The 25,891-nt window shown below is 42.4% G+C and overlaps 1 protein-coding gene across 6 annotated transcripts in view; it reads right to left on the bottom strand.

Annotated features, from left to right (window-relative positions):
• The window catches only part of R3HDM2 (R3H domain containing 2), a 210,072-nt gene that overhangs the window by 36,260 nt on the left and 147,921 nt on the right, over nt 1-25,891 (bottom strand). For 4 of the 6 annotated variants that reach the window (XM_056117493.1, XM_056117494.1, XM_056117495.1 and 1 more), the window contains 11 exons: nt 22,463-22,652; nt 14,740-14,781; nt 12,314-12,400; nt 11,666-11,792; nt 10,808-10,886; nt 9,718-9,777; nt 8,702-8,842; nt 8,101-8,209; nt 5,330-5,425; nt 2,018-2,049; nt 1,866-1,919 (listed from right to left, as the gene is read on the bottom strand). In XM_056117493.1, the coding sequence (XP_055973468.1) occupies nt 1,866-1,919; nt 2,018-2,049; nt 5,330-5,425; nt 8,101-8,209; nt 8,702-8,842; nt 9,718-9,777; nt 10,808-10,886; nt 11,666-11,792; nt 12,314-12,400; nt 14,740-14,781; nt 22,463-22,627 (992 nt within the window). In that variant the 5' untranslated portion in view covers nt 22,628-22,652. The remainder of the gene's footprint in view (nt 1-1,865; nt 1,920-2,017; nt 2,050-5,329; nt 5,426-8,100; nt 8,210-8,701; nt 8,843-9,717; nt 9,778-10,807; nt 10,887-11,665; nt 11,793-12,313; nt 12,401-14,739; nt 14,782-22,462; nt 22,653-25,891) is intronic. The other 2 variants (XM_056117497.1, XM_056117498.1) reach the window with 2 other exon arrangements.

Genomic DNA, 25,891 nt, shown 5'->3' on the forward strand with positions numbered 1-25,891 from the left:
GGTAGAGCACTTGCCTGGCATCTGCTGACCTGAGTTTGATCCCCTGCATCCCATATGGTCCCCTGGGCGCTGCCAAGAGCGATTCCTGAGCACAGAGCCAGGAATAACCCCTCAGCTGGGTCTGGTCCCAAAACAAACAAAAGAAGACTGAACAGAGTCAGTCCTAGTCTTGTCACCAACAGATTAGTAAACTGGGGTCATCTACTTAACTGCTATGCTTTTGGTTTCTTACATGTAAATAGGTTAACCAAATCAGAATATCAGAAATGAATTAGACACAGTATACTTTGGCAACATAAAGCATTGGGCATTAAGTCTGAGAAGTAAGTTTTTGGTCATGCCCAGTTATGCTCCTGGGTCACTCCTGGCTCTGCACTCAGAAATTACTCCTGGTGGTGCTTGGGGGACCATATGGGATGCTGGGAATTGAACCCGGCTGGCCACATGCAAGGCAAATGCCCTACCCACTGTACTATCGCTCCAGCCCTGTGAGAAGTAAGTTTTAAAACTTCTTTTAAAAAAATAAATGGTTTTCTGGGATGATTTTCAAATCATACAATATTAAACATACAACATGGAACTTTTTTTTGTTTTCCCAAAGGGGACTCTATCTTGACCAACACCAGCAATGCAACAATGCAGAACCCTATCTTCGGAAGGCTCTTCAAATGGAAGGTCTAGGAGAAAGATCCCTAAACTTAATTTGCCTACTGTTTTCTTTTCAGGAAAAAAAATCACTCAGCACCTCCTAGAAATCTACCTTCTTTAAGCAAACAAATGAAAGCGGCCCCCCAACTGTACCTGAGGCTACTATTGTCCCCGGGGACGGTACCTCCACCCTCGCCCCCCCCCCCCCCCACTCCACACAGGGACAGTATTGCACATTTTGGGAGACACTGACCAAGGAGCTCTAAAAAGGAAAATAAATTCTCTGTCCTAAGAATAGGAAATACTACTATCCCAATGTCCTGAATTTTAGCAAGGACAGCAGTGACAGGGCATTGTTGGGCTGGGTATGAGACTACTGACTGTTTGATTCAAAAGGTGAGATGCCCCCTTTGGAAAGGGTTAGATCTGAATCCTAATACTGAATGCATAAGTTCCCTATCGATTTTCTGGGAAGAACATGGGAAGAACACTGGGAAGAATATGCTACTCATGAGCTGGTGCAGGGAGAGGGTTTAAGAGAGTGCTGCTCTCACCAACACCTGTGTGATCCTCTGGGCTGGAACTAAGAGGCTTACATCAAGGGAGGAAGGATGGCATGACTGCTTTGTGGAAAATGGAGATTAGGCGCTGGAGAAGTTAATACAGCAGTTTTCATCAACATTAAGAACAAGTCATGGACAACGATATACAAAACATGCTTTACATCCAACCTAAGGCAGACAATGTCCCAAAGAGAAAACTACATAGAAAACTATGTATGTGTATGTTTATGCTCTTTTTTTCTTAAAGAATCAAAGTATTCCCTATGTTGGATTAGGGATTAGTTCTTCACATCTTTCCATAGACTCAGGAAAGGTAGGCAGAAGACACCCATTCTTTTACCTTAATATAAATAAATGCTCAACTCTTCCCCCTAATTCTAGCAAACTTCTGGGAGGGGAGCAGACATATCTATTTGGTCCCCTTCACTACCTATCCAGATCTTAAAATGAAATCAGCAACAATAAAAACAAATTATCTAGCAGAAGCCATTTATTTAAGGGAGAAAATATCTAATGTTGCAAAAACCACAAACTGAGTTATTCCACAAGCAGCCATGCATGGAGCAAACTCACTCCGCTGGAAAGATTACAGCAAAACAAAATAAAACTTAAATGAAAACAAAACAAGGAGAGATATAGATCACACAGAGGTACCTAAAAATCTGCCTTCTCTTGTGAGAGCTAGAAGAAAAGGCTTCTTTGGAGAGTCTGTTGGTTAACATCAAAGAAAAGCATCATTACAGGATTATATGAACCTCACTGACAAAGCTCAATGAGAAGCAGGGAACATGCTAAGTGGTACTAACCTGATGTCATTTAGATATCCGTTCTGGCCAGTCTAGGTGAAGGGGAGAAAACGGAAAATAACTTATAAGAAAACAGCATGGCATAACCGAAAAGGGTGTCCATGATGCTATGAATACCCAAGGTCCTCAAACCAAGCTCACCCCCCAACAGGGAGAGAGGGAGCAGGGACATCCACACCCATACACCCAAACTGACTTCTCACCTTTAATGGAAAAGAACATTTGGTTTTGCAGCCTTCCCAGAGTATTTTAAGAGAGGTTGATAAAGAAAGGTAGGAGTATGGAAAGGAGGAAGAGGAAATATTAACCTAGCTGTTCTATCCTTGTCAGCCCCGAATTTATTCTCTCCAGAGTGAGCTGAGCAACGTAATTGGTGTGCTAGGTCCTGGAAGGTGGGTTCAAAGGAAGGGAGAGGGAGACGAGAGAAAGGAATTTAGTTTTTTTGGTCATTCATTCTCAATGTCATTTCTGTCCTCTACAGTGGCTGACATGAAAGACATTCTGACCTGAGACTCAAGGAGAACAAGAAATTGGGAAAGCAGGTAATTTTCAGAGTCTAGAAATAAATTTACAAATATTGAAAGCTTGACACACTCCTTTTGGGACCTGTTCCCCGACAGAGCCACTGTGGTAGACTCCCGAGCCTTAGGAAGAGCTGCCGAGAGTGTCCAGCGGCCGAGCTGCAGGCAGCTCACCCTGTACATAGCTCAGCTCCAGAGAGGGCCACTGCCGCCGCAGCACTTCCATCCAGACACCCTTCGTGCCACTTCCCGTTTCTTTTGGCTACTCTCTTCCTCCACTTGAACCCAAGCTACAGGCCCACCCTTAATCAGTCCCCTTTGATTGCCCCTCACTTGGGAATATGGAGTTTGGTGGGTTTGAGCCACTTCCCTTATCTACATCTCTGAGATTCCTGATGCCTCTACCACATCAAGAGTAAAAAGAAAAGAAAGCAATCAATCCTAATATTAATATATATATACACATATGTATGTGTATATATATGTATGTATATTTGGCTTGAGAGAACTGGTCAGGAGGAAAAAAGGAGTGAGGAGCTAATTTTGACTTTGTTATCAAATGTTCCAGTCTTACCAATAACTAGTCCCACTACCCTACTAAAAGTTCCTTGTGTTTTTGGAGTATCTGTGGCTTTTCTGATGGCCGACACCATGGGATATCATTTTCCAAGTGACAGTAAAGCAGAGAAACTCATCACAGATGACGTCACTGGTACTTCTTACTCTAAAGAGCCCAGAGCAGAGTGAGAGGTGGTTCACTTTATGGGTTAAGAATACTTGGGGCCAGAGCAATAGTTCAGTAAGAAGGGTATTTGCCTTGCATGCGGCGGACCTGGATTCAATCCACAGCATCCCATATGGTACCCTGAGCACTGCCAGGAGTGCAGAGTAGTGCAATAACCCCTGAGTATTGCCGGGGGTGACCCAAAAAGCAAAAGAGAGCAAAAAACCCCCCCACAAATTCTGGAATCTCTATTTGTATTCAAACATCAGTTCTTGCGTTAACTTGCAGTATGGCTTTAGGAATTTACTAAATCTCTCTATACCTAGTTCCTTGTTTAGAAAAATGAGGAAAATAATACAACCTACCTCATAGGCCTAGTGTGAGGATAAAATTAATTGATGTAAAGTCTTAAGAATAGTGGTAGAAAGACAGTACTATATAAATAGTTGCTGTGACCATCTACCAACATGCTAGGTCCACAACCCAGGGCCATCACTGGAGAGTCATGTATACACACAACTCCTTTCCTCTCATTCCACCTGAATGATTTTCAGGTAAAAGTAGAAAACCCTCTTTAAAAGACTATGAACAGTGGAGTTCATGCCAAATTCAATCAGCTAATCAGTGGCTGAATAAATAGCAGTACTCCTACATAAAAAATAAATAAAAAAATAAGACTATAAACAATCTAGAGGACAATTTTTATTTTCAACAGAACGGCAGTATTTTATATAACATTTCATTTCATTTCATTTCATTTCATCATCCTGTTCATCGTCGATTGCCTCGAGCAGGCCCCAGTAACGTCTCTTTCATCCTAACCCTGAGATTATATTCAAGGCTCTTTAGGAGAATGAGACCCATCATTGTTACTGGTATTTGGCATATTTGGTACGCCACGGGGAGTTTGCCAGACTCTGCCCTGTATAACAGAGAAAGAAAATTCCTTCTCCTTTGACTTCTCCTTGTACAGGTTTATTATGCATCTGTTCCTGGTGAAGGTCCTTGGAACTCTTGAATTTCCTAGGACAACTGAGCAAGTTCATGGGGAAATTCAGTTTCCTTGAGTCAAAAACTATTTTTCTGGCTAAGTGATAATGAAAAAACTACAGATAGTCTCAGTAAGGGAGAGGAGATTGGGAAAATGAAAGAGGAGCAGTGTCCATCTAAGTGTATTAGTTAAAAATGGCCATTTTGGGACAACAAGGGGAATTTGGCTCTTCCTTTTTGTTGCTAATTTTATAGTAAGATAGTGCTATAATCTAGATTCTATATTTCCGAGAGGTGTGTCCCTCTCTCACCTATTCTCAACCTTTCTGATTTTCTGCTATATTTTTCTTCAACCTGGTCGGCAGGGGCCATCAGACATAGGGGTACCAAGTACATTTGATATGGCCCACATATTTTATAAATAAAGTTGCCTAAAATGATTCACGTTGCCTTTTGGCCCACAAAACCAGTCCCAGTCTAAGAAGCAAGGTAAGAAATATAGGCAGAAAGAGACTTCCTATTTAGGTAAGGATTACCGAGAACAGTGAATGGTACCCTCTGTGCATGTGGACTGTAGCGTTTAGGAAATGGATGCTAGATCTGTGGTTTAACAATCACCATCATGTCCTGAAAAAATGAGGGCTGGGCAAACAAGATGAATACATAGGCTGTCTGGATATTAGGTCTTCCACTTAGAAGCAAAGATGCCCATAATGGATAGTGGAAGTGAAAGAGGGTAAATGGTAGGAGGGTTCAATAGGCAGGTTCAGGGCCCTTCCATAAGCCTTGCCAAAACCACTTCTATTTTCAATCTATATTTACCACATTCAGCCACTCCATTTGTTCTCTTTGTGTGCTACACAGCAGAGTATATTAAAAGTAATACAAATAAAAGACCTGCAATTTCCCAATAAGACAGATTTAATGTTAGAGATCAAATTTGGGGTTGGCTGATGTTGGTTAAAAAAAGAAAAAAGAAAAAATCAATAAAACATTTATGGAGGATTCATTCCAGTCACAGTTCCAAACTTAAGAGCTAAAAACTATGGGCTGACAACTCTCAGAAGCTACACTTACCTCTCGGGCAAATATTCTCTCTCGGACCCTTTGATATTCCTCCTCTCTCTCTTCTATTGACTTGCTCCTCCTTCCATCCTGCAATGGAACTCTGATCTAGATCGATGAGCAGAATTAAGCTAGTTAAGTTCTCCTCGTACTGCAAGCTCACTGCACACCAGCAAGGAAGAGAAACCGGGAGAGTTTATAGTTGCCATCAAAAAATGGAAAAATAAAAAGAAAACTTCCAGTGTTGGACAGATTTCACTGGGAACATCTAACCATACAGTTTGGGAGATCAGGTTTTCTGGATGGTGAGGGTCTCTCCATCGCCCCACCCCCTCCCCCAGAGTATCAAGAACAACTACTTATAAGGATTGGGCTGCTTCCCTAAAGTAACTGGGTATTCTATAGTCAGCAAGGTTCAAGAGAATAGCTCAGAGAATAGCAACATTGCTGTGGGGTGTGGGGGAAGCAAGGGACGGAAGACTAGAGAGGGAGAAGTAATTAGCAGAGCTGAATGTAGAGAAGAGTTTTGCAGAACTAGCACTTAACATCATCCCTTTGTTAGCAATTAATGCCAGACCCTGGAGACCCAAGTCACATACAGCTCAGCAAAGAGGGCCTTGGCATTGGAATCTCAGACTGACCCTAAAGTTAAAGATTAAGAATTTTTTCTCACCTCAATTATAGCAATTGGAGGGAGGGAAAGTCAGAAATTACAGAAATAAAGAGTGGAGAACAACACAAAGCGGAAAAGAGAAAAGAAAGGAGAGTAGCACAGAAAGGATGCATGGGGAAACAGGGTATGGTGGATGGAGGGGAGAAACAGAATGACAGAAAGAGAAAAAGGAGATGAGGACAGAGGAGCTGACATTCTCTGACAAATGTAGTAAGTTGACTAGAAGGGCTGGCCGGGCAGATCACCACTGCGGGTTATCTGTCATCCAACTCTCCTTATTCTTATTTTCTAACTCTCTCTTAGTCTTTCTTGGTTTGTGAGTTGGGATCATTGTCTTTGCAAGGATGTTCCAGTGTTCCCGTCCATATTGCTTTTGAAGGCAAGAAGCTCTGATGGAAATAACCCATCAAACGAATGTCCTCAGGTCATGAAAGAGTCTGACCTTCAATCCAGGGGCTTTGAAAGCAACCAAGGAGACTGCTGCTCTAATCTCTTCCTAATATTAACCCATCTCTAGAGGGACCTGATTTCATTTCTACTAAGCTTTCAGAACTGTCCTGTCACAAATCCCATTCCAAGAAGACACAGGACATCAAGGTGCTACACTGTTCTTAGCCCCTAGCACTGGCAAACCAGTGGCAGAGTGGTGAAACTGAAAGAGTCTGATGCTCTTTGAGGTCAGGTGGGATATCAACTCTGTGACCTTTGTCTAACATGACTTCACTCTACTTAACATCCCTTTACCCCATTTTTCTTATATGCTTCACGTGGGGTTGGTAACCCCCAATCTATACTGGGTTCGAGAGAGGATAAAAAGAGATAACTGGTAGTATGCATTTAAAACAAAGTTCAGTTTGAGGGAAATACTCTAAAAATGGCAATTCCTGAGCTTTTAGGATTAATATCACAGACAGAAAGTACGCAGAGCCTGTTCTATTATGAATCAAGCCTGAAGCTGAGAGATGAAAGTTCCCTAACAGAGGCAGATTTCACTCAGCCCCAGCGTACTTCTGGGACTGAATCTTTCCTGAGACACGGGAAAAGGGTTCTGAGAAAATGGAGGAAAGGGCATCAGGATGGAAAGGTTCTTGTTTTCTTAAAAAAAAAAACCTTTATTTTTTAACTTTTAAAAACTTTCAGTGAAACCAAATGTCCTGTCCACAATAGATAAAGGCACTTTCCTCAAAAGGACTCCCTAAGACATACAAGTAGTAATCAGGAAAAGCCCTGGTCATAAGACCACAGGGTATACCAAGTACACAAACCCTAACCTAGAGATAATATGAAAGTTATCACTAATTTGCATGACTCATAGTTCCTCAACTCAACCCTAATCCTAGATCTCCACCTACCCTTCTTTGGTGGCCAGGCAGAAACAGACTGGATCCAGTAAATTTACTATGTTGCTAGTAAATTTATCTCTGATCTTCTTTTAGGGGCAGGTTAGAAGTGGGCCACAGTCAGGCTCATAAATGGAGGGATGGGGCAGACTGTTCACTTCTTATTCCCTGAGGAGTCAATTAAAAAGGGGATACTGCCTGAGACTCCCAGCATCAAAGGTCAAATGAACTCACCTTGGTGGGAGGAATTGGGAAAAAAGATTAAGGAGTTTGTAGAAAGGGATCAGAAACACCTTTATAAATGGGTAAATTAGAATATAACTTTTCCAGTTCAAGGTTATCTCTGTGCTAGGATAAGAGTGGAAGTGGGATAAAGTAGCTTTTTTGTGGTTCCCCAAGAAATCCCTAATTATTAAAGAAAAAAAGAATGAAGTCACCAGCTGAATTGAGGTTAAGGCAGGAAGGGAATTTGCTTTATCCAAAAATGATATGGAATTAGAAGTCAGTGGCAGAACTGGGGAGTTCCAGGTCAAATGAGAAACCCCAGCAAACCTCAGCACCATGATTCTCTGGGGCTAGAAGAGTGGCGTTCAGCTTAGCAAGCACAGTCAGTCCTCAACATTAAGCCAGTGCCAACTCTGTATAGTTCAATATATTTTTCCATAGTAAGGTAGTTCAGGTTTCACTTATCCCACAAAAATCCTTTTCCCCCTCCCAGTTTCTCTTACTGCAGCCTCTTTTTATATGCCCACCCCTTTTCCATTCTTCACCTGGTTATCATCTCGGTCCATACTGGCATCATCTCTCTTGAGAATGAATCTCTGTTGAAATTCTGAATTCTTTTCATCCTTTATATGTTCTGAGAACCGCTGTTCAGGGCTGGGATTAGGAGAGAAATGTGGAAGGGAGAAATAAGACTTTTGTTAGGAAGTACATCTTCTTGTACAGTTCTCTTAAATTCCATCTGTCACTTGGGATTACTGAAGGCAGGCATCTAAAACAGCATATGAAGTGTTATTTTTTTTGAAAAGCTAGTAGTTTATATAGATATATAGATAGATATATATTGTGTTTACATAGTTAAGCACATGCAGCTTTTATTACAATCTTCAGATTTTGTTATTTATATATCTATAAACTTGTTTTCCCCTAAAGTTATATATATCTGTCCTATCGGGGACGATGAAGAGAGGCCAAGGGCCAATAATAGCAGTTTCCAAAGGAGAATATCTGAAAGGTCTCACAGAGTCTAGGAGTTGATATAATACAGCCTCCAACTCTGTCCCCCTCCTCAGAGGGAGACATATTAATCCTTCTTCTACTCAAAGGCTTCCCAGGAAGGTCTTCTTTATCAGTGGTTTATTCCCTTACATTCTTGTATTACTAGTTTTGTTGATGATGACGGCTTTTCCAGTCTGATCAACATTGTGGTCCATCCCAAAATAGGCAGCTACCCGGTGTAACAGCATCCGATGATATGAGGTCATCTGAGGGAACTTCTTGAACTGGTTACTGAAGGGAAACCCAAGGAGGAAAAAAAATAACAGCAGGAACAGCTAATTGTAAGTTTTCTTACAAGTGTTTAAAGAGGGTCATTTTTTAGAAGAAACATAGTATAAGGAAGATGTTTACTCAATGGGAAGCAAAAAGTTTCATCTTAATTTTTTTTTGCTACTGTTATGAGGGCTAGTCTTGGTTATGCTCAGGGCATCGAGGGCTGTACCCAGTGGTGCTGGGCAGGGGTCAGGGTAGGGGCTGGGTACATATGGTGCAGGGGTTGGTGCTGAAACCTTGTGTGCTCTATCACTTGAGCCACATCCCGGCACATCCTCTCTCAGATTCTTTATCTACACATTAGATCACTCTGACCCACTATCCTCTTTATTCTGTACGAACAAGCTCTCACCCACCTTGATGGTAAGTCTACAAAGCAAAAGAGGGAGACATTTAAGAAAAACAAAATATGGGACAAGGGCAAGCTGCTGAAAAGATACAAATTATTTCTTAGTGCAAATCTGTGCCATAAAAACCTCACTTATTCATTCTGATTATTAGTTCCCAGTTAGTAACTACTTCACTATCAGACTTTAAGGAAAGATGAAAGGCTATTTTATTTTTATTTTATTTTGCTTTTTGGGTCACAACCAGCGATGCACAGGGGTTACTCCTGGCTTTGCACTCAGGAATTACTCCTGGCAGTGCTCAGGGGACCGTATAGGATGCTGGGAATCGAACCCGGGTCGGCCTCGTGCAAGGCAAATGCCCAACCCGCTGTACTATCACTCCAGCCCCCTGAGAGGATATTTTAAAGTTGTACCTAAATTTCTTCCTAATGCCCTTAATGCCCCCACCCATCTCTAGGTGTGTGTTTCATTCAAGTAACTTACTTGTTATCATTAATAAATTCCAGAATCTCCTGTTCTAATTTTAGCAGCATCATTCTGTCCCTGTTAAAAAAAAAAGATTAAAATAAAACAAAAATCAGCCCTTTGGTAGACTCTGAAAACAAAGATTGAAAAACATAAGTTGCTTACTATAGAATTTGAAGGGAGGGACAGGTTGAAATCCCTACAGAGGATTAAAAACGCTGAACTCCTGAGCATCCCTGACCTGTCTTCTGTTTTCCCTTTTTGGGTCACACCCAGAGATGCTCAGGGGTTACTCCTGGCTCTGCATTCAGGAATCACTCCTGACTGTGCTCAGAGAACCATATGGGATGCTGGGGATCAAACCCAGATTGGCCACATGCAAAGCAAACGCCCTACCTGCTGTACTATTCACTCAAGCTCCCTTCATCTATTATTTTAAGAAGAAAAATAATCAGGTATTCATTTGACAGAGTCACCTTATTATATAGTTTGCTTGCTACATTTGACACCTATTTCTGTTGGCAGTCATATGCATATAAATATGTATTTTATACACCTATTTATTATTCGAATTCATCTGCTTATTATAGGATTTAAGCAATTGTGATTTTAGCTTCTCATACAAAGCAATTATGATTTTTTTAGCTTATTATTTTCTCCTGTGGGTTTTTTTTTTTTTTTTGCTTTTTGGGTCATACTCAGCAATGCACAGGGGTTACTCCTGGCTCTGCACTCAGGAGTTACTCCTGGTGGTGCTCAGGGGGCCATATGGGATGCTGGGAATCGAACCTGGGCGGCCGCGTGCAAGGCAAACGCCCTATCCACTGTGCTAGCTCTCCAGCCCCTCTCCTGTGCTTTTTAATAGTACTCCTAAGCATTCATGTTTTTCTGTGCATTCTTTCTCCACAGAATTTTCCCCAACTATTCTGAAAGCAGAAATGTCAATGAGAGTATTCAACATCCCTCCAGTAAAACTACAGTGGAGAGAAATGAGGGTGTAGGGCAGGCATTCTAGTTTTTAGTATTAGAAAATATCTCTGCAAAGTTGCTTGGCCTTTGGGAATCCTGCCCTGACTCCTTTCCCCTTTCCATCAAATCATGCTCTTACCTTGGATTCTTTTTCAGTGTATTTACAATAAATTCGTGTAGGTCTATTCCAGTGGAGTCTGTGTATTCTTGGCTGGAGTCTAGAGTAACCACAACAACAACAACAAAAAAATAAAATTTGAAATAAATAAAACTGCTTTGGTTTCTAATCCCATGCTGAAACCCATAATCTGCTCAGGAGAAATGAGAATCAAAAAGGTAGAATCACATCTCTGGGTAAGCTTAAAAACATGTTTGAAGGCCTGGAGCAATTGTAGAGCAGGTAGGGCGCATGCAGCTGACCTGGGTTTGATTCCTGGCACCGTATATGGTCCCCTGAGCAATGACAGGAGTGATTCCTGAGCAAGGAGTCAGGAGTAATCCTTGAGCACTGCTGGTTGTGGCCCCCCAAACCAACCAGTCAACCAACCAAACAAACAAAAAGTAAACCCTCCCCAAACCAACAAACAAAAACCGCCATATCTGCACTATTTAAAAAAAAATTCAGTCCAGGCATGTCAAAACCCAAATATAAATGGTATCTGGAGACTCTGGTTCCAATGATGGTCTGTGTCAGTGATAAATCCACAGCGTTAAAAACAAAAACAAAACAAAAACAAGGAACCAGTGTCCTCCTACAGATAGTGTCAATGTGGATGGGGTAGCTGTCTATGACTGACTCCCTCAGGAAGGGTCAACAGAACTGCAAAGGAAATAACCTAGTTAGGTAACTCCACAAACAAGCTTGCAGGCTATTAACAACTTCCTCAAGCAGGAGACACTGGGAACCACTGGTCCAGAAAGGCCAGCAGGCCTCAAGGCGGAAGGAGAGGAAGCTGCAGAGACAGGTCCTGGAATGTGTGAGAGAGGGTGTCCTCACCTCTAGACAGCATCTTTCTTGGAACCTTTTCTTTACTTTTGTCCTTGTCTTCTTTTTCAGAGACATCCTTTGTGGACTTTTCTTCCTCCTTGTCAGAGGGGCAGCTGATATGCAACTGAATGATATCCTTGGATTAGGGGGGGAAAAGAAACACAATCAAAGGAGAAAAGGATTCTAAGTTCTGGACCATCCTTAAAATCCCCAAAAAGGGAACTCTTGGAGTGGTAGCATCCTCTCACTGGAAAGTGTTTGCTTAATTTATATTAGTTTTTGTTCTACCAAAAGGACACAGTCCACATCTTCTCTCCAACAATCACAGCCTTCTATATGGAGAGCTCAAGTTACACGGGCTGTTCTGGGCATAGGATTTGGATGACATTGCTTCTAACTAACAAAAGGAAAAGGTGTGGGTGGGGAAACAAGATCCAGCCCTGGGCACTCCTTGTCAGCATCATCCTGGGTGGTCCAGATGTGAAGAACTATGCTCTTTCTTCATGCTCTTATTCATGCTTGGTTTCACTGCAGCAGTCTGCTTTGAAGCTCCTTTTACTCTATTTCCAAGTCTACAACTGATGTGCTGTGGTTGCTATATGACCTTTTCCCAGCCAAATGCCATGCTGAAAAATAACACTTTTATAAGGAATCTACCTGGGTTTCTAGAGGCCCATCAGCAAATGGGGCAGAGGACTCTTCACAGACAGCCAGGCTTCGTACCAACTTTAGCTTGGAATTAGACTGAAAAACACAAAAACAAATATACATCTTTTTGGTGGATATTCAGAAAGGTTCTGGTTGAATGAAGGGCATTCTCTTAGAGTATGTTTGTGCTTTCACTGAGCAGTTTTGTTTCTTTTCTCCAAATTGGTCTAGTCACCTTTCCTGATTCACTTGAAAAATAATTCTGTTGATGGCAGTAGAAATACAAAATGAAATAGTTACTTTAGATAGAGATGGGAAACTATTACATTCTCTTCTCTCTCTAGCCCAGTGCTCCATTTTAGACTCAGAAGTATACCAATAACCCAGAGCAGCAGATCTTAGGAGAAAGATACTAAAGACTTAGAAGTCCTAGCTTGTGGAATAATGCCTGCTTCAGTCAGTTTAATCAGTGGCTGAATAAATAGCAGTACTCCTACATTAAAAAAAAAAAAAGGCCTGGCTTCTGCTTTTGATTTTGTTCTTATAAACTACTGACCTCTCAGTTTCCATTATTCTACAATAAAACCTGGATAAAAATACTTATTCATTGTGAGAATAAAGTAGATGTACATATCAAAAAATGGAGTCTTACATATTATAAACAACAAATGTAGATAATGTTAAGCTTGAGGTGCCAAATGTCTAAGAAAGGAATAAAGAGAAAGAAAATTTTTTAACATTTGGGAATTAATATGATAAAAAGGAAATTCACTTCATTTATTTCTGATGGCTGAAGAATCCCTGTAGGAACTGAAATTCACTGTGCAAATCAATGTTCTCCTAGGGATCCCTAATCTAAAATTTGCATAGTGACTCATTAGAAATCTACCTGTAAACATTTGCTGAGGAGTCTTTCAATAAAATGAAGGTTCACAATGAATATAAAAGAACCAGGTTTGGTATGTGTGTTCTGGGTAGTTTAGTATAATGAAAAGAACTTGAAAGTCTGGAGAACTGACTTCTAGCTTGGTTCTGTCACTAACTAGTGAATGTCAAACACATTTCATCTCTGTAATCTTAAATCTCCTCATCTGAAAAATAGAGATATTAACTATCTAACCCACTTGAAACCTTTTGGAAAGAGATGAAGTAGCAGTAAACACCTTTTGTTCTGAATGATGCTACTGTTGTTCTGGGGGCTATAACTAGCAGTGCTGGGGACTGGTGGGAGAGTCAGCTCTATGCTTAGGGGTCACTCCCAATGGTGCTTAGAGGACATGCAGTACCAGGGATAGAACCTGGGCCTCCTGCATGCAAAGCAGTCCATTGAGTTATTTCTCTCTGTTCTGAATTTTAATATCAAACCCATTACTGTGGACTAGACCAGGAAAGGTAAGGCATGAAGTCGATTTATAATCTGTGGTCTTTTTTTTTATTTTGTTTTGTTTTGGGGTCACATCCACTAGCAGTGAGGATTTATTCCTGTGCTCTTGGATCATTCTTGGGCGGAGGGCGGGGGGTTTGCTGGGTACCAAATGAGTTGCCAGGGAATGAAGCTGGCTGGTCTTGTGCAAAGCAAGCATCCTAACTGCTGTACTATCACTCTGGGCCCTAACTGTGGTCTTTGAACCCAAGTCACATACTGGCTGGGTCAGTAAGTACTGCCTTTTTTTCTAGAGGAAAAGAGTTTAATTATTATCTTCTAGTGACAATCCTTCCCACTGGGAAAAAAAAAAGTTTAATAGTTTACTGTTCCACAGCTAATTAAAAAGTCATCACACTAACACATATAATTCACCTTGACAACACTGCTTAAATTATCTGTGATGTGATAATTTTATCATATAATGATTAAAAACAAAATTTCCCTCTCTGCCCCAAACTAAAAAGTAAAACATAAAACATTCTGTATTTTAAGAATGTCCAAAAATGTTTAGTCATTTCTACTGATGGGATAGGATATATCTTAAAGAAAACTCAGAGGGAAGGATGGAAGAAGGGTGGGGGATAGGAAGAAAGGGAAGGATGAACAGGAGTGAAGGAAGGAAGGTGGGAGAGAAAAACACAGGGGAAAAAACTCATAAATAGTTGTTGTCCTAGTGAAGTCATAAAGGAGATGAGAGACTGACATTACAACAGAACCAGCAGCAATTTGCTCTGACTCAACGCAGGAGACCCAAGGTGGGTACCCTTTCAGTTAGTAGATGTTTCTGTGAAATAATGGAGAAAAAGACACCCCAAAAGGAAATGTATACGTGCATGCGTGTCACGCATGTGTGCCCATAGGTGTATGAATGGTCACAATTTGAACAGCAAATGTGGGGAAGAGAGCTTACCTATAAATAAGCCATGTAAAATGGTACTGGGGGTAAGTCTGTTTGTGAAAGGTCTTATGAGTAATACCAGAAAAGAAGCTACAGAGAAAGGATTCTCACCTTGGCTCTTTTCCTGGCATGACCATGGTTGGATGTCCGCCTCTGTCAGAAGAGAATCAGAACATATTAAATGTGGAGGAAATCAGGATTTTAGTTAAAAGCAATATAAATTTATAAAGAAAAAGCACTAACCGAAAACATCCTTTTAATAGTCAAATATGATAAAACATATTTCACATGACTGTCCCCAAACATGACTCTAGCAACTGTGACACAGAATACTGACAAATTACTACTCAGCATAAAGACAAAAAATTGGAAGATACTAGCTAGTGGGTTTATTTCAGAGATAAAAGAATCCTGAACTACTTTGAGATAAACCACACAATCCTCTGCTGATTAACATACTTCTGGAAATGTTAGGACCATAGCAGAGTAAGAGCGTTTTTTCACCAAGTTTTTCTCACTGGGATCTACTTAAACCATAATGGATGTGAGATATGGCCCCTAACTAAAACTTTCAGGGGGTGGGGTTAGATAACACCCAGCTTACTTAGGAGCTACTTCTGGCTTTGCCATCACTCCTAGCAGTGCTTGGGGATTAAACTGGGGTTGGCTGCATACACTATCTCTTCAGTCCCTTATCAGAACACTTTTCTAGGACAATGCATTCAGAATTCTAACTTGTTACATGACACCAGTCCCAATGGAAACAGAATGAAGACTCTTGTCAATTATTCCCTTCCTGAATGAAAACTTTTCCACTTATCATAGACCGCTTCTCGGTCTGGAATTTAAGATAGAACAGGATTAAAAGAAGGGAGGATGGACGATAAGGCACAAGCTCCACAACAAAGGAAGTGGGACAGGGAGGAGGGTACGCAGCAGCTTTGTCCGTTGGAATGAGAGAAAATTGGTGAGGTTTCCGAGCAACGGAGAAGTCAAAGTGGTGCTTCTGAAAAGAGGACGGGTAGTGAAACTTAGGGCATCTGGAATGAAAGTCACCACTACTGGAGTGTACAGAAAACTGAAGCTAGTGGGGAGAAATGGGAGGAAGAGATAGAGACAGAGGATGAGGATGGATCCAGGTGGGAAAGGATTTCTCTTTTTTTTGACTTTTTTATTATTTACCAGGCGGAGTCTCCTGCCCACATGCCTGGCTGTCCTCGCCCGGGCCCCTTAGAGGGAGGCGGGTTGAGTTTCCCTCCCCGCCCCAAGCAGAGCTCCAGCAGCCGAAGACCTCCAGAACCAGCTACAACCATGCTGAGACCATTCCCCACATGCTTGAAGGTACCGGCAGAGGAACAAAGGCATGCAGGTCCCGGGGCTGAGATCTCCAAGCCTGCTTGGATCGGGGCTGAGCATCCTCCACCCAGATCCTCCATCTTTCAGTAGGCAGGGGTCACACCAACTAACCCCCCCCCCCCCCCCGCCATGTAATCCCATCAATGGCCAAGATCCAGAGACTACAAAACCCAGCTCCCGGAAGCGCGCGGCCGCACATACACATACTCCCCGTGGTGTACCCAATATGCCAAATACTAGTAACAATGATGGGTCTCATTCTCCTAGCCCTGAAAGAGCCTTAAATATGCCACTTAAAAATCTCAGGGCTAGGACGAAGGAGACATTACTGGTGCCTGCTCGAGGCAACTCACGAACAACAGGATGATCGTGATCGTGATTGTGATTATTTACCAAAACAACACTGCTACAGTGCAGAAACAAAGAACCAAGAAGATGTATGAAAAGAAAAAGAAATGACCGTGAATCTGGTCAGTGTCAATATCTTAGAGTAAGGGAAGAGTCACAATACAGAAATATGCAGCAGTGTTTGTAATTCTTTTTCTTTTGGACCACACCTGGTGGTGCTCAGGGGTTAATCCTGGCTTGTGCATAGGAAACACTCCTGGTGGTGGTGCTCAGAAGTCACAACAGGTTCCAGGGATTGAAACCCGGGTCAGCCACATGAAAGGCAAGAACCTCAGTCACTGTATTGTTGCTCCAGCAACTGTAATTATTTTTTAATAGGCAATATCACATACAGAGCACAAACATTCAAGAGGCATAATGAGAGGAGGGTAGGCACAGATATAAAAACATCCATTTGACCAGTTATCTGGGTCCCTTCCTAAAAGATGAGTATTTAATTTCTTGCAATTTGTCCAGAGATATTTTTGTGCATGAATAAGCTTATTATTGTACCTCTGTACATATGTAGGTTTGCTTTTAAACTAAAAGTATTTTCCCCCCCAAAAATTGTATAATTACATACTGTTTCTCAAGCTTATTTTAAAATTTCTTTTTTTTAAAAAAAATTTCTTTTTATGGATATCATTCTAGAGAAAACCAACTGTTTAATGAGTTACTCAGTAGTCCATTGTATGGCTGTACCACAACTTCTTTAAACAGTCTCTTTCTTAAATTACATTTAAGATGCTTCTGATTTTGTATCAGTATAAACAATGCTTCAATAACACTAGGATATCCATAAAAACACTCTATCTTTAGTTCCTTAAAAGTTTATCAAGTATTATCAAATTTCACGTGAAGAAGGCAGGCTAATTTATAACCCTACAAGTAATACATGAAATCTGCTCATTTCCCAGAAGGAATTGTTTTCATTCAATAGTCAAATACATACTGAGAGCCTAATATGTATCAGGTACCACAATAACTACTGGAGGATATAGACATAAAAGACACAAATCTTTTCAGAAAGGAATTTGTAATCCTGCTGGAGAAGACAAATTACAATCCAGTGCATTAAGTGCATTATGGAGGCACTCCTGGAGTGCTCCAGGAGCAGAGCACTAATGTCTAATAAAGATCTATCAATCCATAACTTCATACATTTATTGACTGCTGATAAAGAGCTGCACTGATGTAGCTTAGATATATAAGTGTGAGCCCAAAGGGAACTAATCCTGCATGTCATGGAGCTTCCAGTTCTGTGAAGACAGACAGACCTTCACTGGAGAATTAAACTGTATAGACTTGCAATCAGTAAGGTTGTCTAAGACAGATTCCTGGAGAAAAGTACATCTGGACTGAGTTCTGAAGGAGAGATACATATTAGATACTGGCAGGTGGTTCAGGGGTTAGAGGAGGCAAAGGTAAGAATACCATGGAGGGAATTACTGATAGAGAAAATCGGTAAAAAAATTTTTCAGTTCCTACAGATAACAAAGAACCAAACAAAGAATAAGATAATGTGGAAGAACAGGTTACCTGAGGCAGAAAACTGGCAGACATGGCGCTAGGGAAATGAGAAAAGCTAAGTTTTAAAATAATTAAGTCAGATTTTTATTTTCATAAGCATCTTTCTAAAGCAGTATGACAAATGAATCAGAAGGGATTACACATTTTAAGGCAGAAAGCCCAGGTAGGAGTCAGACCCAGGATCCACCTAATTTCAGTACGTGTTAAGTCAGGGCTTGCCCATTCAAAAATGAATCTGAGAACCTGCTTCTTTTTTTAAATTTTTGTTTTGGGTTTTAGGACACACCTGGCTGTTCTCAGGGCTTACTCCTGGCTCTGCACTCAGGGATCACTCCTGATGGGCTTGGGAGACCATAAGGGGTTCTGGGGATCCAATATGGGTTGGCCACATGCAAGACAAGAACCCTATCCACTGTACTATCTCCTTGGCCCCAGAACTTGCCTCTATATAGCACAAAAAAGTTTCTGGGAAAAAGAGGTTCTGAATTCTAACTGCTGATTCTAAAACTATGTCTCACTTTTCCACAAGCTTCCTTTCTTTTTCTCCTTTTTTGGTTATTGGGCCACACCTGGTTATGCACAGGACTTGCTCCTGGCTCTGCACAAAGGGATCACTCCTCATAGTGCTCAGGGGACCATATGGAACGCCAGGGATCAAACCTCGGTTGACTGTGTACAAGGCAAGTGCCCTATCTGCTATTTTATTTCTTCAGCCTGACCTTTCCACAAACTTCCTAGCTCCAATTTTGTGACAGGCACCTTCTTGACAGTAAAAGTGAGATTACTGGGGAGACGTCTATATGTGGGGGGGGCGGGGCAGAAGAAGAGGAGAACGCCTGTTGACAGGGCACACCGTCATACGTTATAAGAAACGTTAGGAGGAGGCCTACTGGTCAGCAGGATTTGAGAGCAGGAGCAGGAGCAGGAGCTCCAGCAGATGGCGGCAGCAGGCAGAGGAGTGGGAGGGAGACAGGTGCCTTCCTAACCTTCCACTTCTCTTTGTACATCCAGGTGAAGACGTTAACAAGTGCATTTAGAATCTGTCAAGCAACGGACAAAGAATAAAACCAATCTACAAAGGTCCTACCTTTTCTTGAAGAAGTACACAGAGTTCAGAACACCACTTACAATAGCATCCAGAGAACAGAGTAACTTGCTCCCAAAGTTCAGCCAATTGTGTTTTACATGGACTGTGACAGCATATAATTAAACATTGGTCAGTCATTTATCTGTTCTCATAATTTAAAACCATTACTGGTATTAGTGGAGGCTGGGAAAGATAACTGGAACAGAGTCACACTGTCTACACAAACTCTGGAAGGATGGGGAAATGATAACTCACACACAAAAGATAATGGCAAGAAAGGCAGCCAGGACAGAGATCTGACATATGGTAAGAGGAGAGAGTGGGAAAAGCATGAAGCTAGAAAACAAAATATTTTAGAGTTGTCTAATTTTAATTTACCTCTTTACGGTGCTGCCATTTAAATCTTTAAAGACAGGGTGGAGTGAACTGGGTCAACAAGAAAAATTATGCTTTAAGCTTCTAGATCCTTCAAAATGTTGCTATTGCTTTTAATCTATTTGTTGCTTTTTGGGTCACACCTGGAGATGCTCAGGAGTTATTCCTGGCTCTGCACTCAGAAATCATACCTGGTGGTGCTCAGGGAACCATATGGAATGCTGGGAACTGACCCGGGTTGGCTGCGTGCAAGGCAAACATCCTACCCATTGAACTATCTCTCCAGCCCTGTTACTGCTTTTTTAAACCTCCGAGAGTTACCAGTCTATTTACTAAACCTATGATAAAGACCAGACTCACTCATCACTGGTCATGAAGAGAGGATATATAAAATATGGGCTTGATGACAGAGGAAACGAGCACTGACCACAGATAAGCAGGGCTGGAACACGTGAGCTAGATCGGCTCAGAGTCTGGGCTGGCTGAGTTTGCATCCAGAAAATGCAAAGAGAAGCCCTGGAGGAGGGCTGGCCATCATATCTGCATAGTGCTATGAATCTGGATGGATAAAACACGGCAACTAAAGAGTGGAATTCCTCTGAATCCCATACCAAGTGGCAAGTTAAAAAACTATTTTTAAAACTATTTTAATTTTTATAAAGTTGTTCACAATGATTACATTCAATATTCCAACACCTTCCCACCACCATTATTTTGAATTTTCCCAACCACCACCCAAGCCTGCCCCAATAGCAGGTCCTAAATAATTTATTTTGCATTGCTTGTTATGAACAATTCACTAAAAATCATCAAAAAATATTTCCTTAGAAGAAAGTGTGTGAAGATTGTAGTATCTCACCCTGGGGCCAATAACCCCTTGCATAAGAGATTACTAACATGCTGTTACAGATTGAGCCCTGTGTGCTAATACTTTCTTAATCAAGATTGATTGTCTTCTGCTTTACATCCCCATCCAACGTAGCGCACTACTCCTGGTACATCAGTGGTGTAGAGTATGACGTGTCTTTTGTAGAGTATGAACGCATTTGTGGCTTTGCGCTCCAGGAATTCTATAATTTTAAATAGGATGATTACAGCTGGAGTTAAATTTTTAACTGGATGTTGACTTTGGGGTTATGAAGCCCCTCTGAAGCTTGCTGATTCCTTTCAAAATTTATTTATGAGTCTCTGGATTATGGCTGATTGATGAGTTTATATGGCACCTGAGGCAGTTTGCAGGTGTGACTGCCAGGTTCACTGAGGAACAGGGGGATGAGGGGTGGTCATCCATCCTGACTCTATGAGAGCCTGGAGATTTTAGTCACAGAATCTACATACCTGAGTTTTTCAGCAGATTCATTCCTGGATGAGGTTTTTCCTGAGCCTGTGGAGTTTGGCTGTGAGTATGGCAGTGGTTGGGTTATGGAGGTTTTCGGCTGCTGTGGCTCTGTTTGGGCAGGTGATGGCAAAAAACTATTTCTGATCCAGAAAATGCTGACTGTTTTAACACAACCAGGATATGAATCTAACACAGTGTATAAAGCCAGGCAGCTTAGTTTTAGGTGTTATTGTATAAGCCATAGTATGATTTGTTACAGGTTTGTATAGTTTCTTTTTTAATTATTAAAAATAGCAAAGTGTACCAAAAATCAGTATAACTCAGGTCCAAATGGGCTAGCAGTTTCCATCTTCTTTACAGGCTTCACTCTAGAGTTCATAACCAAAGGGGGAAGGAGATCTTCTTTCTTTTGGTTTTTGTTTTTGGGCAATGTCCGGTGTTGCTCAGGGATTACTCCTGTCTCTGCATTTAGAAATATACTCTTGGTGGCGTTTGGAGAACCATATGGGATGCCAGGGATTAAAGCCAGGTTGGCCGCTTGCAAGGCAAAAGCCTGACCTGCTGTACTATCTCTCTAGTCCCAAGGAGATTTTCTTGAAAGCTGATTTTTTCAAAAAATGGATTTTTTGGGGGGCAGGGACTTATGGGCTACACACTGAGATGCTGGCAAAATTCCTGATTTTGTGCTTGGGGTTCACTCCCAGAAGTGCTGAGGATACTCTGCAATGGATGAAATCCAACACTTCCACATGCAAAGCATGAAACTCCAGTCCACTTAAATACCTCTCTGTTCCAGGGATTTAATTATTATTACTTGCCTTTTTTTAAAAATAAATTTTATTAGTGAAACACCATGAGGTACAGTTGTAGACTTAACAAATTTCTGTGCTTCGGTTTCAGTTATACAATGATTGAGTACCCATCCCTCCACCAGTGCCCATTCTCCATCACCAAGTACCCAAGTATCCCTCCCACCCCCCCATCCCCCCCATCCCACCCTGCCTCTGTGGCAGGGCATTCCCTTTTGTTCTCTCTCCTTTTGGGTGCTGTGGTTTGCAAAAAGAGGCGTTCAGTGGCAATCATGTTCGGTCTATAGTCTACCTTCAGCATGCATCTCCCATCCTGGGAGGATCCTCCCAACACTCTATTTGGGAGCTCTCTTCTCTATCTGAGCTGCCTCCTTTTCCCCTAACGTGTGCATGTGCGGCTGGCTACTGCTTGCTTTTGGCCACACCCAACTATGCTCAGGGCTTATTCCTGGCTCTGCACTAGGAAATCATTTCTGGCGTGGCTCGGGGGATCGCATGGAGTGCCAGGGATCAAACCCAGGTTGGTTGTAAGCAAGGAAAGAGCCCTACCCATTGTACTAGCTTTCTGTCCCTCTGCTTCCTGAATTTATATATTTTTTAGGAAGAACTGAATGTTGGTATAAGTGACCAGCTTCCTACAGATTCCCAATGCCACCTCTAAAGATATATTCATATAAAAGAGAATAAGGCCAGAGCATAGTACAGCAGGTAGGGTGCTTGCCTTGCATGCAACCAACCTAGATTCGATTCCCAGGGTCCCATTTGGTCCCTGGAGTGCCGCCATAAGTAACTACTGAGTGTAGAACCAGGAGTAATCCCTGAGCCCTGCCAGGTGTGTCCCCCAGAGCCCCCCGCCCCCGCTTACCACACCCCCCCAAAAACACACACACACAAACACACACACACACACACACACAAGAGTCATGTATACACTGTATTTCTAATCCTTACCTGTGTCTCCTGGCGTGAACTGGTATCTTCACTCTCTTTCTCAATTTCTTCCTTACTTGGAGTCTTAGCTATAAACTTGTTTTTGTTTACAGATTCTTCCACCAGTTTTTTTTCTGATTCTTTCATTATTTCTAAGGTCTCTTGCGTAGTGTTACTATTAGACATCTTCTTCAATAGAGTACAGGAGTCTCTATGGACAATTAAAGAAACATGAAATTTGTTAACTTTTTAAAAATAAGAGGTGTATATTCATACTTGACACATATAAGACTTTCAAACACAAGTCTTCAGCACCTACCCTGAAGTCTAAAATAAGTATTCTCTGATAAAGGTTGTTTTTGAAAAAAAAATGCATATATATACTTTGGGGGAGGGTCACACCCAGTGATGCTCAGGAGTTATTCCTGGCTCTGCACTCAGGAATCACTCCTGGTGGTGCTTGGGGGACCATATGGGATGCTGGGAATTGAACCCGGGTCAGCCGCATGCAAGGCAAACACTCTACCTGCTGTGTATCACTCCAGCTCCCCGCCCAAAATATTTTAAGACATTCTTTATCTACTTTTTTTCTTGTTGTTGGGAGAGGCACATTCAGCTGCACTCAGTGGCTATGCCCAGCTCAGTTCTCAGAGGTTGTTCCCCAGTCAAGCTTGGAGAATGATGCAGTACAGGGAATCAAACCCAGGGCCTCAAACATGTAAGTGCTCTACCATTGACCTACACCTCCAAGCTATGAAACATGCATACAGCCATGAATTCACCACTGCACTCAAGACAGTCAGCTCACTCTTCACCTCAAATTTGCCCCTGCTCCTTCATACCTTCCCTTCCTTCCTGCCTTACCTTCATGCCCTTCCCCACTTCCCATCTTTCCCAGCCACTGCTCTGCTTTCTATCACACCACACATTAGTCTGCATTTGGGAGTCTTTTTTTTTTTTAACCTTGTCAACCTGATGTATTGGGCTTGAATGCCCTGATTGGCTAGGGCTTCAATGACCGCTTCCGTCTCAACAGAATCAAAGGCCTTCTTTAAATCAATGAACGTTAAACAGAGCGGCATCTTGAACTCCAGAGAAACCTCAATGAGCTTGGTTATCGTGTGGATATGGTCGATGGTGCTGAATCCTTTGCAGAACCCGGCTTGCTCGCATGGTTGTCCTTCATCTAGTGTTCTGCCAATCCTATTTAGGATGACTCGAGTGAACAACTTGTAGATGACAAACAATAGGCAGATCAGGTGATAGTTGCCAATGTTATGGATGTCTCCCTTCTTGAACAGTAGTACGGTCCTGCTGGTTTTCCATTGGGACGGAACCTTGCATTCAGACAGGTAGCGAGTGAAGAGCCGAGCCAGTGTATTGATGAGTACTGACGGCAGGTTCTTCAGGTGTTCAGGTCTGACCTTGTCTGGGCCGGGTGCTGTTTGTTTCTTTACCGACGAAATGGCGTGTCGGATTTCGGAAGGGAGAACGTTGGGAACGACATATCCATCCTGTGGAATTTGGTATGTCGGCAAGTGGACATGGCTATCGAAGAGATTTGAGTAGAAGTCATGGATAATCTTCTCCATTGCCATTCTGGAGGATGTGATGGATCCATCAGGACGTCGGAGGGCAGTCATCTTGGTCTTATAGTTGGCGAAGGACAGGCGGGTGTTACGAATACTTTTCCTGGCTTCTGCCGCATCTACCAGTACTTCTGCTCTTCTCTCTTTGAGGTCTTCCTTGATCGCATCTCTGCACTGCTTTGCAAGCTCGGACGTTAGCTTGCGGTTGCCTGAGGCATGCGCCAAACCACGCTGGCGAATTAGCTCAAGAGTTTTCGAAGATAGGCGATTTTTTGTGGCTATCTCTCTCTTGGCGTTCCTCGCACATTCATGGAGGTGCTGAACCAGTCGATCGTATTCCTCGTCAATGTTGTCAACAATGGCATTTTCCCATGTTGCCACAATAGTACCAAAGAGTTCCCAGTTGGTGGTCATTCTGGGAGTTCTCTTTTTGAACTTTGCAGCCCTTTCTCCCCGCTCTGTGAAGTAGAATTTTGCACGAAGGAGACGGTGGTCCGATCCCGTTCGAAATTTTGGGACAACAGCGACATCGGTCAGGCAAAACCGTCGATTGAATATGATGTGGTCTATTTCGTTGTGGAATCGTCCACCGGGAGACTCCCATGTCCATCGTTTAGATTCTGCCTTCTGGAACTGTGAGTTACCATGAATGGTCTTGAGGTCGACATGATGAACTCAGTCTCTCACCCTGTTCGTTCCATTCTAGGCCATGGGTCCCGATGTGAAGTTCTTCAGCTGATCTTCTAGGTCCTATCTTGGCATTAAAATCACCCACAATGATCTTGTAGAAGGTGTGGTCTTCTTTATAGAACTTCTCTAGCTCTATGTAGAACTTCTCGATTTCTCTTGCATCATAATGAGATGTTGGTGCGTAGACAAAGAAGATAGAAACTGCAGGCAGTGAGCCACATCTATTCAAATGTAAACGTCCGATTCGGGTTGTTAGGCATTCGAATGAATCAATGCTCTTGGCCAAGTTTGTGTTGACAAGGACACTGACGCCTCCAACACCTCTTTTATCGCATGTTCCGAGGAACAATTCTTCTCCAGTGTCGAAAACGGCATGGTGAGATTCGTGCCTTCTTGTCTCGGTCAGACCAATGATGTCGTACTTGATCATTCGCGCTTGTACCATCAGGTCCTCGATGGATGCATCTGATGCTAGCGTACGTGCATTGAAAGTACAGACGATCATTTTTGTCTTCCTTCGTTGTGGCAGCCTAGGTCGGCCTTGAGATTTTGTCGGCCTCTCCTTTCTCATCCTTCTCAGTGCTGCCATGTCGGTGAAGCCGTCAGGGTCAGGTGAATGAGACCAGTTGTAGTTACTGGATCCTCCATGAGCTGTATTGCGGATTCACTACCAGGATCTCACCATTCTACAAAGAAGTGATCGTTGATGTCAAGAGAGGGGTGCGACAGGGTGATACCATTTCACCGAAACTCTTCAGTGCCACCCTCGAGAACATCATGCGACGACTGGAATGGGAAGGAATGGGAGTGAAGATAGATGGTCGGCAACTACACCACCTCCGCTTTGTTGATGACATTGTTTTAATAACACCAAACATCAGCCAAGCGGCACAAATGCTGGCTGACTTTGACCGTGAGTGTGGAAAGGTAGGACTACAGCTGAATCTTACGAAGACAATGTTTATGAGAAACAGCCTTGTTCCTGACGCCCCATTCGCTCTCAATGGAACGACCATCTCCGAATGCAACAGCTATGTGTACCTAGGTCGAGAGGTCAACATGACAAATGACCTTGCACCCGAGCTGCGCAGGAGGAAGAGAGCGGCTTGGAACGCCTTCAAGAACGTCGAAGAAATAGCTAAGAGGATGAAGAACCTCCGGCTCCGGGCAC

This window comes from Sorex fumeus, unplaced genomic scaffold (genome assembly GCF_029834395.1).
Source record: "Sorex fumeus unplaced genomic scaffold, SorFum_2.1 ptg000035l, whole genome shotgun sequence".
NCBI classification, from domain to species: Eukaryota; Metazoa; Chordata; class Mammalia; order Eulipotyphla; family Soricidae; genus Sorex; species Sorex fumeus.